Below are 13,483 nucleotides of genomic sequence, written 5' to 3'. Positions count from 1 at the left end.
CAACATAACGTTAACACTGCCGTGATATTATTTTACGAATGTAGCTTTGTCTTCTATCGATAGATTTACCCATATTATTTTGTTAACCAACAAAAATATTATCCAGATTTCTGAATTCTATTACGAGTGAATTGAGTCAGAGTATATATCAAATACAGAACACGTGTAAGGATGCTAAGTATGCAAAGCTACAATGTCTACAAACTTCGCGACTGCCAAACTTTCTGCTAACTAATAACGCTGTAGACCAACCAGGTGGTTTGCTAAGTAATCTGACATTTTCTCTCCTTTTCCGTGATTAACTCCACGCGATACGCAGCACATCCATCATCCCTTATTGGAAAATTATGATGGCAAAAAATTCATATTCTGATTAATGTCTTACCCTTCAATGAATGTTGATGTGAGTTTTACTTTGGCAAAGGTCACTTATGATTGGGTTCAGACCCAATCGGATTAAACTCGGCCCACTTTGGGTCCTTTTGGTTAATTCTAGGGTGATGTGCAGTATAATTACGGTCACCTCTTCATTAACTCTGTCGATGAATCCAACTCATCTACCTACCCTTGATAGACACACGAAACGGCCTGGCATCATGGGGTTGAAGAGCTTGTTATATGGAATTGATAGTCTTGAATGAAAACATCATTTAGAGGGTTAAAAATGTCATTTTGACTGGAGAATAACTCCTAGAAATGCACGTATACAAACTATTGATTTACTTTATTCTTCAGGGGGGGGGGGCAAATATTAATTTTAAAACATTTTGATACATTGGGTAATTATGTTTTTCTATTTTACAACTATTTAGCTGTCTATACATGGATAGTAGCATCTCAGTTCATATTTACATCATGAATTGCTAGTGTCTGTAACGTTAATGTTACCACATCAGCCATTATATATCTGTAATTATTTTATATAGAAAACAAGTTTAATCGCAAAGGGACCTGTGATCGTCAGATAATGACCGACTACCGGGTTTAATTCCCCCTCTGGTAACAGTAAAGGTTGAATTTACCACCCAAAGGAGGCGCATTAGTGTAGAACAGATCAGCCACAACCCAATACATGTCTGTCTTCACTTTGACTTACTACTGCCACATATTGATGTTATTAACACGCAGATTAATTTAGTCGCAAATGGCAGAGGCCAGGAATCTAATATTCCGCTCTGTTTTGGAGCCATGGAGTCATAAAGATTTCTGCCAGGCAGTAAGATACTGAACCAAATAAATTAGCGCATACGACAACTCTTATAGTGCCACAAAAGCTCTGAATACCTCGGCCAGATGCTACCAACGCTTGATTATGAATCAGAAATTATTATCATAGAAACATTAGGGGGGAGTTGAAATCATAAACCTCTATAATTACCCATTTCTAAAAAATATCCAGTCAACCTTCATCCAATTAGAGATTCGACAGTGCTATAAGTGTGTAACTATGAGTATCTTATCATAGGAATATCTTTCTTTGCAGACATTTTTTTGTATATAGAGAGTATTAAAGCATTTGTATTGAATTTCTTTTATAAAGTAGCTGAGTAAGATATCAACATTCCACACACACAAAAATGTTATTAACATTCAAAGTTGAAGACTTCACCGTAACATGGCAGGAGGGGGGCGATTCTAGGTCTATAGCATGCATGAAAGTGTCAAATGATATTACTGCAGCTTTGTCACATTCGAGGGGTTATTTCCACAGAGACGCAGACAAGCCATGCAAAGCGATGATGTGAAACACAAACTATATATGGCGGTACTCACTTGTTGTAGAGGACAACATCCGGGACCCATATCTCCGTTGAAGGTACCCGGATGTACGTCAAATTCCCATAATCCTCTGGATTCCAGTTTAACTTGTAATCAAACCATTCCTAGTACAGTGGAACAAAGACAATTGGCTCTACGAAAGCAATATAGCATGAAATGATTTATCTGTTGGTCACCAATGTAGCTCCGGAGCGCAGTAATATTTGATTAAAGTATCAAAAATTGATAAAAGTATCAAAATTTTTCAAACCACTATCTGTAATTATCATATAGGCAGATGACGTTGACCAATTAGGGTCCCCATTTCCTATTGGTTATGACTTCATAATCTACGCAGCGGTGATTAAATCTCATAAACCCCGGAGCCAATCAGCGTCGACTGTTCTGTTCGATTAACGTCAGACCGAACATGGTGGAACATGAATCGGGCTAGAGAACAGGGTGTGGGCTAGCGCTCACTCGGCGGTTCAATCGTTATAGGAAATGACTAGGTCTTAGGACACTATCTATATACACCTCGGGGCGGGTTATTAACCCCTATTTCGTACCTGTCTAAGCCAGACGCTGGTAGTCAAAACTTGGTTCTTTTCATCCTGAAAGGAAAGACAAAATACAACAAAATTATTTATGGTTAGCTATTACTGAGGTAGAGAAGTAGTCATGATACCAAAGTATTGCCTCGTGACAGATACAATAAGACTATAGTTCCCTTGGTGCTGTCATGGTGACATTTGTATCAAAGATTACTTCATGACCCTGAAAGTAAATTTCAACACATCACCCTATAGGGTGAAAACCTGGTCACCAGATTGATGATAGTGTATTTTCCATTCACCGACTACAATAATGTACTCAAGACTTATCCTTGAACCTAAAGCATTTAAATTGTGATATGGTACCCAAATGACTTGTTTGCAAGAGGATACAATGATTGAATTCCAATGATTTTGTACCTTGAATGCCAATATTAGATGAGATATAAGAGTCGAGGTTATCGAGTTGAAACAGTCCCAAACATATAAAAAATGGGGGAATAAGGTTTGGAGGCAGGCAGAACTCGAGCCAAGCAATGGCAAGAGTCCGTATGGATCCGATCAAGCAACTCCATGGCCCTGTTTATGCAATGGTTATACATGAATAACGGCTTTACATGGTTTATCAGCATTCTAATTTATTACATTCGGTTCCAATTCGAATTGACAATGTATTGTTAACCTCATAATGCCTAGGGTCTTATATACATCAACGACAATCTGTTTCATGATTTGTATACATCGGTACTGATAAGCAACTCTTTCGGTTTTGCTTCAAAGCTGTAACGTGTCTACCTTGATAATCCCTGTGCTTTATCAACGGCATCTCATAACGGCCTATTTCCTGTCTATTTCCGTGTTTCCCAGCGGCGTTTGGAACTTAGGCCATGTTGATTTGATTATATGGATGACATCCTCTGGGGACCCCAAAACTGATGCGAGCGTGCGAATAAAAAAAAAGTTTTGCAAAAAAAAAAAGTTGCTTTCATCATAAAATCTACGTGGTCATGAAGGTTGAACAAATGTATGGTATGGCGAATAATCTACACTCCAAATCCATTTCTTCACATTTTCGTCTTTTTCATTTAATTTTGGCATTCTACGACAATGGTATCATTTTCAAATATTTTTTTGGTACCTTACGGTATATATTTGCTCATTTTGCAACTGTTGATTGTATGATTTACAGTATGATTGAAATCTTTTTTTTTTGGAAACGGCCGAAAATTCATGCGCGCGCGGATGTCATCCATATAATCAAATCAACATGGCCTTAGGGTATAGAATTTCCTTCTTACACAACCAGTAAGGTTCTCACCTGCTTACGTTTCGATGTCTATCAGACACCTTCCTCAGAGCTTCTGACTGGAGTTCTGCAACTCGCCGCTATTTATCATATGTAGGTGCAGTACTCCAGTCAGAAGCTCTGAGGAAGGTGTCTGATAGACATCGAAACGTAAGCAGGTGAGAAAGTTTACTGGTTGTGTAAGAAGAAAATTCTATACCCTAAATATCTTACAACCTGATGAAATTATTTACTACGTTTGGAACTGTATTTGAGGCGGAGACACAGCTGCTCGGACCCTGTAACTAATCATACAAATGGTGCAGCCACTGACGTGCTTTATCATCGCGTGGCACTTGATTCATGAATGTTAGGCCATGTTGATTTGATTATATGGATGACATCCACGCGCGCATGAATTTTCGGCTGTTTCCAAAAAAAAAAGTTTTCAACCATACTGTAAATCGTACAAAACAGTTAAAATATACCATAAGTTACAAAAAAAATTAATAAAAACTATACCAATGTCGTAGAATGCCAAAATCAAACGAAAAAAGACGAAATTGTAAAGAAATGAACTTGAAGACTAGATTATTCGCCAAACCATATTCTGTGCCATTTGCTCAACCCTCATGACCACGTAGATTTCATAATGAAAAGAACTTTTTTTTTTTGCAAAACTTTTTTTATTCGCACGCGCGCATCAGTTTTGGGGCTCCCGGAGGATGTCATCCATATAATCAAATCAACATGGCCTTACTGAAGCCCGGTATGAGTAATGAATTGAGCTGCTACATATACGAAACGTTTTGAAAGCGTATAAAATCGCCCGGATCCCGTGCTTCCAGCATGTCTTTGGCCTTTGTTGTATGATCCAAAACCGTGCTTCATCCAGAACCATGCTCAGGCACGGTTCTGGATTGTCCACGCTTATCCAGAACCGTGACAGTGTAAAAATATAAGTCCTTGGCTACGCAGAGACTATCCAGAATCATGCCTGCTCCTAACCCTAACCTACTTAGGCATATGAAACTAGATATGCACGGTTCTGAATACGATAGACATCACAATGCTTCCCTCGGTGCCAATGATAGCTCTCCATCTCTTCCTATCCTTCATTACTACCATCAGGTTTTTCCTGTCGAGCTGGGTGTCGTCCATTAATTGATTTATGTAGTTTCTTGCTGGACGACCACGACTTCTTTTTCCATGTGAGGGCTCCCACAGTATTAACTGGTTTATGATTTCATCCTCAAATCTGTAGCAGTGTCCTATGAACTTCAACCTTCGTTTCCTTATTGTTTCGCTCACTGTGGGTAGGTTTTCGTATAGTACACTATTTGGTATCTTTTGGTACCAGTGTACATTTTTGAAAATTCTAAGCATTTGCTTACTATTGCTGCTCTAGTTGGCTGTGTCATCTACATGTACTTCGGGATATACAAGATGGTGTATAAGGCAGTAGGGCAATCAATAATTAATTAGATACGCAATTTCTCTAGGATGATCTTGAATATCGTAAAAGGTCATACTTTCGACGTGGCATGTGGTCATTTTAGTCCTAGCACTCTTTCGTTTTCCTTACTCAAATTCTACACTTGTAAGGGAATGTGACAAGGTATGGTAGACAAGACACAGAAACAGAAACCCAAGCGAAATGACAAAATTTCTCGTCGAATTGCTGTACACTCTTCATGGTAAAACAGGGTGTGTTATATACATTTGGAAGTACTCTGTTATCATCTCTTTCCAACATAGTAGAGCTACAGCATCTCAGCCACAGTTCTTTATGTTCCTTACTGCTACGAGGGTCCACATCACTTTCACATTCACAAAACTGTAATGTCTTTCAAACCTTTATTTACTATACAGGTAGGCTCTCGTAATTGACAGATCACCAACTTGTCTTGTTTATACTCATTTTTCTTTTACCCATTTTGTACTTATGTATGTATTTTGCCATTGTGTTTTACTCTCGTTTTATGTTTTTGAGTACAAGGCGTCACATAAGCAACTGTGTTTCTTGCCTAAGGCCATGTTGATTTGATTATATGGATGACATCCGCGCGCGCATGAATTTTCGGCCATTTCCAAAAAAAAAGTTTTCAACCATACTGTAAATCGTGCAAAACAGTTGCTAAATGAGCAAAAATATACCATAAGTTGCAAGGAAAACATTTAGAAACGATACCAATGTCGTAGAATGCCAAAATCAAAGGAAAAAGACAAAAATGCAAAGAAATGAATTCGAAGAGTAGATTATTCGCCATAACATACTCTGTGCCATTTGTTCAACCTTCATGACCACGTAGATTTCATAGTGAAAGCAACTTTTTTTTTGCAAAACTTTTTTTTATTCGCACGCGCGCATCAGTTTTGGGGTTCCCAGAGGATGTCATCCATATAATCAAATCAACATGGCCTAATACTCAATAAATATATGTGAATAGATAAAATATGGTTACATATTTGCCTTACCACATCTATGAGCTGTGATATGGCGATGCCGAACTTGATGGTGACCTTGTCCGTAACGTTCTTGACCGGACGCGGCACCTTGTTGTACTTGAGGAACAGGTCTCGGTACAGCTGTTCTCTGGCCTCAAGTCCAAGGGCGCCTGTAGGGAGGAAAAGACAGAATTTTTGACTACTACTATCTATTACTCTCCAAGCAGAGGTTGTGGGGGAATGATCGTTAGCTTTTGATATGTGGCCTTTTTTGTCGCTGGGTCGAGCATGGACCCTCTCTGGCCAATTGGATACTGCCTGGCCAATTTGATACTCTATTTTTTAGAAACTAGGATCTGCTTGGAGATTAACTATCTATATCTGTATCGGTATACCTGGTATAACCGCCCTTTGGTGTAACACACCAGCTTCACAGGCACACGATGCGGCGGCAGCTAGCTACATTACACCGAATGGCTTGTTACATTCAGTCTTTTCCCATTTGATTGCAGGAGTTGTTTAAAGCTTTCTAGTGATGGCAACGAGTTCCACTCTGCGATAGTTTTTGGAAAATACGAGTTTTTGAACACCTCAATTCTTGGTTGATAACTCTGATATTTGAATTCGAAGGCAATAACTGTTTCTTGTTCCTTTCTTGGCTTATACTACTAGCTATAGCTACTACGCTAGTAGGGTGATCACATTAACAGAACTTGTGTTATTGGCGTGTGCTCAGCATCATGTATATCCAGAATCCCCGTGCAATCCTTGCCAGCAACGCCCGATTTGTGCAGGGCGACGTCCAAATGGCATCCTGGACACTTCTTCGAACGTTTGGGAGTCATATCTTCCGAAAAATTGTCGGATTTGAACGAGAATTTTTGAGGATTTTTTCGAGGATTTGCTAGAGTGGCTGCACTAACAGCACGCTACTAGAACGGAAACCGAATGCGACCTCGGGTCGGAGGTCAGAAGTCATTTCCGTGCAGTCAATTAACTGATTTGGTTCTGCGCTCCAAATACTGACTGTTATTGACGTGTGATCAGCATCATGTATACAATAAAAACACACTTCTATTGAAAACAAAAATAATCTAATGATGTAGTGCCTAGTCATAGATATAAGAAAATCTTTTATAAACTGCACATGACCTTAGCCAATGCTTTATAGATTTTATACATCCATAAAGTTATTATTATTTACTGCCGGTAATATTGTAGGCGGCCATACCAATGATTCAGCATATTTGTCGAGTTTTATTACCAATATTCCATTTTACGGGGTTAGACTGTTTTAAACTACGTGATTACATAGTAAATAGCAGTCGTAAACTAAAAAAAGATCAATTCACATAACCACCTATAAAATCTTTACCATGAGTGAAATACAGTGGTTATACCAGACATACACGTGGCAATTGTTTAACCTATCGTCTGTGACATATCATGAAGTTAACGTTGGATAAAGCAGCCATCTACTAGTACAATTGCAGCCGATATAATTATACACGTTGCAAAAGTATGGTAAGTGGCGTTTGTTTTAGAGGAGAGCTAACTTCTGTTGAATCGTGTACCATTTATACCACCCTGGCAATAGTCAATAGCTAGATCCCCTCTACCATAAGGCCATGTTGATTTGATTATATGGATGACATCCTCCGGGAGCCCCAAAACTGATGCGCGCGTGCGAATAAAAAAAAAGTTTTGCAAAAAAAAAGTTCTTTTCTATTATGAAATCTACGTGGTCATGAGGGTTGAGCAAATGGCACAGAATATGGTTTGGCGAATAATCTAGTCTTCAAGTTCATTTCTTTACAATTTCGTCTTTTTTCGTTTGATTTTGGCATACTACGACATTGGTATAGTTTTTATTAATTTTTTTTGTAACTTATGGTATATTTTTGCTCATTTTGCAACTGTTTTGTACGATTTACAGTATGGTTGAAAACTTTTTTTTGGAAACGGCCGAAAATTCATGCGCGCGCGGATGTCATCCATATAATCAAATCAACATGGCCTAATGTACCATCAAACCTACAACGTAAAACGGCATTAAAACCCTTCTATACGGCACACTGGGTGAAAGGTGGATGGCAATAACCACATTGATTGGGGAATCACGACTGTGGGGGTAATCCTATCCAAGGTCTCACGGAAGAGCTGGAAGTCGTTTGACGACCTATCTCTCGTGCTTTCTAAAGGCCAGGCGGATAATCACAGCCGAATCACGGCATTATAATCCCCCATCAGCCGGCTTGATGATCTGGAAAGTCTCATCAAATCCGAACCAAGTGCAAGTTTGATGGGAGGCAGGGTCCGTGGGTCAGGGAAAAACAGCCCGGTATTCGCGAACACGTCTCTGTACGTTTATGGCGTGTGGAATGAGGTCGTGGAGGGTCGGCCGTGACGAACAGATGAGTTTTGATGTGATATAACAGAGTTAGTTATGATTTAGACCGGGTATTAATCCAATATAAAACCGCGCAGCCAACCCTGGGTTAACAACATTTGCCACAAATATTGTGATATACAGTGTCAGTATTTCTGACGGGCATATGTATGGCCATTTAAAACTGATGATACGAGATGGAACGTTCCGTGTGCTGCCAAAAAGCAACCAGGCAGTCTTTATTGTCCTCTAGTTGATACTAGGAATTGTAGAAGAGTACATGATAATAACCAGATAATTGTAAAACAATATTAACCACCCCTTCGATGATTTCCTAGATATGTTCCATTGTAGTAAAATGCTATGGCTACCTTTTATTTGATATAGATTCTTTATTGACACAACAAAAAAGTACAGGGACTTTTGTATGGTCTTCTACAACTAAAGATCTAACAAAGCTAAATACATATGTGGCCGTGTGGATAACGTCATCTTACGTACAGAGTATATGTATGATGTAACAATAAAGGTTTAACTATTCTCTAACATGTAGTCTCTAAGATTAAAACATTCTTTAATGTAATTTCCTGTTTGAACACTGTATTGGTTATCTCCCCTGAGAATATGATATGCACTGTATTCTGAAATGAATTCGCTACGGATGTCATGCGTGGATGAAAAGAGCGAAAAGCAATGCAAGGATCAGCCCCCACGAATGTTACACCCGAATAGATCCCACAGTGTAATTTGTACTTTTCGTAGCCCAATATATAAACCATAAACTCCCGGACACATTTGATGACTTTTTTAATTTTCGTTCTCAGATTCACAACTATCAAACTCGCAAACGTTCCGATTTTCATATCCCCCTAGTAAAAACTTCTCTTGCCCAAATGTCGGTTAGATACAAAGGTGTCACCTTATGGAATGAACTAACTCCAGCCCTAAAGAATCCTACCTTGTCTCTTCTCTCACTTAAACAAGCTTTGAAAAACCATCTGATTAACGAACCTAGCCCCCTGTAGTAGTTTTATTTAGTGTTTTCTCCTATTATAACTCATACCAATTATTATCTATTACCTTATTTTCATTGTCATTAACTTATACATACATTATTTCATTATCCTTATTGTATTATTTCCATTTTCTATTGTATTATTTCCATTTATTAATTATATTTAATTTTGTATAGTTTAGAGGAGGAGGGCCTAGTATAAGCACGCCATGCTTCTCCCTCCTCCTGCACCTGTTTTATCATTGTTTTTATATTATTATTGTCCGTCTTGTTAATATGCAAACAATCAAATCAAATCAAATCAAGTGCCCACGAGTGTAGTCTCATCTAGCTTTTGGCAATGTTGAGTGTAATGACATTCAGATGAGAACATATCTCATTTCACAAACAGCCATTTTAAGTTCACTAGAGGCAAGGCATGAGCAGAGCAAATGGTAGAATGATTTCAATAAAAAAAATCAGGTGAAACAATTTGGCTCAAAAATTATTCCTCTTCACCGAAAGACTGCCAAATCGGTTAAATGCCCATCTTCCAATAAAAAATGCTGTTGCTCAATGCAATCTAGATATTTCTTATTTGAATTTTTTTTAATTCACCAAATTGACTATCCGTCATTTATCGCGTAGAAGCTTCTACAGGTTCACGTATGTTGCCTTTGTAGTAATTTTTGTAATTATAATTGAATAATTGAAGTCAACTTTGTAGTAATTTTCGGTTCGAATTCATTTTTGTGTCCTCCAGACCTACAAAAAAATAGATGAGTTTGTGGCAACTGGCTCATTGACTTGCCTTATTGCCCATGAATCCCCTTTCCTTTTTAGGCCAGAGATTGTATCCTAATAATTAGTTTTACGCCTGAGGCTTACAGCTATCTCTTCTTCTGCAGTCCCTAGATACGCTCCGGGTTCTTCTAATCATCATCAGCCCACAGTGCTCGTACATTGACGTGTATACGGCTTGAGGGTGAGAAAATTGGGCAATTTGTAGAGTACGAGGGTTTGATTACTCCCATTTCTGCACCAATCGTGGGTTGAATGCAGGCAATGCAATTGCAGAGTGCAACGGCTTTGTACTGTAGTTCATATGGTAAATACGTACCAATCACCGAAAACGGAATCTACCTCAACTGTTTCGTTTGGATCTGACTCGACAATGTTTTATCAATTTTATCCACTGCCACTCCAGAAGAAGTCAAACCTCATAATAGAAGTAGAAGTTTTTCCAGACAGTAGTTGTCTGTTTTTCCAGACAGTAGTTGTCTGTTTCCTATCATTGTAATGTACCATATAGTATCTTTGACTGTAAAAGCAATTAGCCTTCGGGCATGATTTTGCAAATAAAGACTATTACTATTAAAAACTTTGTAAAGCTGTGTTGTTGAAGCTGACAATACAGTTTGCAATAATCTGCTAGACCTACTACTGAACGCGCCACCTCACCCCCGACTGTCCAGTCTACCAGATTTCTTCAATTTACCCATTTTACACACAACAGACAGGTTATTGGGTACGTGAGCAGACATACATTTGGTTGATGATGCGAATAGATTTCTGGTCGGCGGCTCTGGCTTTAAAGGTGAAAAGTTTACAGCATATTAAGCAAGGGGCACTGGGGGAGGGCGGGGAATTTACATGTTACAAGGGCGCCTGGGCGAGGGCAGGTCACTGTGGATTTATTGCATAAGGCCACAGCAAGTACATTTGATGGATGGCATCAGCGCGTGGATGCATTTTTGCCTGATTTTGATGAAAAAAAATTGTTACCCTCTGACAGTGGTCAACATGCCGAAAATGGGCAAAGATGTCTGTTGCCATGCCGGAACGTAGATGGCAGATAGATAGTAAGAGAGGAGACAAGACAAGGCTCTGATTTAATGTTTTGTCTTTTACTTTGATGCAGTGATCGATACATTTCATTACTTTCTAAATGATGATTCACCGAATCGAAACCATTTTGTACAATAATTGACAACTTTTGTTTTTCAGTGACAAATAGATTGTAATAGTTGGCAGTAAATTTTGCACATAATTTCATGTTTGACAAGCTTTATGATGTCAAAATTCAAAAGTGTAGGAACCTTGTTTTTGCCAGCCTTTTTTCGCCGCATTAAATTTGGAGTCTGCTGTGAATGTCATACATAAAATTTACTTGCTGTGGCCTAAAGCCTATTTCTGCTAGTGCACTGTGTGTATACCATGAGCTACATATTTCTTTCATACTTCTTAGGTGTCTGCTTCAATCAAAACACGTTCGATGAAAACTTCCTCACGTTTGCAGTAACCTTCCTGCCCTCTTGTGAGACTGTGCACAAATCTGGCCCTGTGTTAGCCTGGTTACCAAACCTATTACAGCTCCCGAGTCCTACATCCTCTCTTTGCGGAGATGATGTAGGACTCGGGAGCTGTCGTTCGTCCGTCAGGTTGACGAGACTCGGGAGCTATAATAGGTTTGGTAACCAGCCTAACCCGGTGTAGCAGCCGAGGATCTACCCCTGCCCAGAATATACTCTGTTGGCATGGAATACTCTGGGCAGGGGTACATTCTTTGCCCCTGTACCCCATACTTCTAATACACCAGCCGTCGTCCCCAACCTAACCGCACTTTTATTGTTAGAATATGTGTGCAGGTACCGGTACAGCACGTAATGCATTGCCTTGATGTCACTCTATCCTAGTATATTCTTATATTCACTTTGTTATGGAATGTACCAAATATGATGTTATACGTAACAAGCTATTTACGTTTCTCGAATCAAGTACAACAGATTTCAAGAGTCTCGATGTTGTAGACAGATTTGGATATATCTTTACATGCAATGGTTCCCACAACGCAAAAATTGGTAGATATATAAAGGAATGCTTTGTTATTAGCCCACTCGATTGTAACACCTTATCAAAGACATGTGCTAGCCCTTACTGTTTGAATAATTAAGATATGTTAGGTTTTATTCGACATTTATTTTATTGATTGTTACTCTCTTTATGTAGTTTGCCATACATTGTACCTTGTGTAATTGTCGTGCAATAAAGTTCTCTATTTTGAGGCGACCTCTGAATGCAATATACCTAATTCTACAGCTCTCAAAACCACTCCACCCGTCCCCCAGGCTTATCGTAAGCGACGGCGCGATTCCAAGTAGTTTTACTTCTAATGCGACAATTCGCCCTCTTGGCACATCCAATGGTTACAACTTAAGACGTCTTAATGCTTTCCAAGTCCTGGCTCGTGTAATCCTTCAGGTAATGTAATATAGGTAAACGGTGGAAACGAAGTAAACATCAACGGACTGCACGCACGGGTTCGATAAATACTTATTGCGCTAAGGCGACGGTCACAACCCGCCGTACGTGCTTCTGCGTGCTGTCTACTTGGGAGCACGCAGACACGCCGTAGAACTTTAAGTGCATGTAAAACTTTTTCTACGTGCGGTCTGCGGATTCACCACCCGTGCGTGCGAGTACGAGCGACGCGCGTGCCCCGTACGTGTCGTGCGGAAGATGCACGTGTGAGTGCGGCCTCCTTATGGTAAAGTTGCAATCGTACGGAGATCGTGCGTTGTAAGCACGTACAACTCACTTACCACTTGCGCAACGTACGATGCACGCAACCGCTCACGGCCAGACTTGGCGTGCAGACCATACTCTTACACTTTGTGCAACCGTGCGAGTGACGTGCGAGTGACGTGCGTAGACGCCACTCCTTCCCCACGTTTTCAGAAAAAACGTAGCAGACGTAGCCTCCCACAAAAAACGTACGGAGAAAAAGCAAGTACGGCGGGTTGTGACCGTCGCTTAAGCGGCTGTCCCACTAGCCGTCCACACCCATTGGGAGTACCCCAACGGATGCATAAAGCCTTGGTCACAACCCGCCGTACCGTACGTGCTTCTGCGTGCTGTCTACGTGCAAAAACGTGGGCAAACGTAGGGCATCCGTGCGTGGTGAGTACCACCTCCGTACGGAGTCCTACGGATTTGAGAGCACGCAGACACGCCGTAGAACTTTAAGTGCATGCAAAACTTTTCATGCGTGCGGT

At 39.9% G+C, this 13,483-nt stretch overlaps 1 protein-coding gene across 2 annotated transcripts in view; it reads right to left on the bottom strand.

Moving 5' to 3' along the window:
• LOC109476032 (neuronal acetylcholine receptor subunit alpha-4-like) overlaps positions 1–13,483 on the bottom strand; it is a 42,224-nt gene that overhangs the window by 10,528 nt on the left and 18,213 nt on the right. For both annotated transcript variants that reach the window (XM_019776849.1, XM_019776850.1), the window contains exons 2-4: positions 6,076–6,215; positions 2,328–2,372; positions 1,774–1,883 (exon numbers count right to left, since the gene is read on the bottom strand). In XM_019776849.1, coding sequence (XP_019632408.1) covers positions 1,774–1,883; positions 2,328–2,372; positions 6,076–6,215 — 295 coding nt within the window. The remainder of the gene's footprint in view (positions 1–1,773; positions 1,884–2,327; positions 2,373–6,075; positions 6,216–13,483) is intronic.

The sequence above is a fragment of the Branchiostoma belcheri genome, unplaced genomic scaffold (genome assembly GCF_001625305.1).
Source record: "Branchiostoma belcheri isolate BF01 breed outbred unplaced genomic scaffold, Haploidv18h27 scaffold36, whole genome shotgun sequence".
Lineage (NCBI taxonomy): Eukaryota > Metazoa > Chordata > Leptocardii > Amphioxiformes > Branchiostomatidae > Branchiostoma > Branchiostoma belcheri.
The sequence above is the reverse complement of the archived record's forward strand: the minus strand, read 5'-3'. Positions and strand labels throughout refer to the sequence as shown.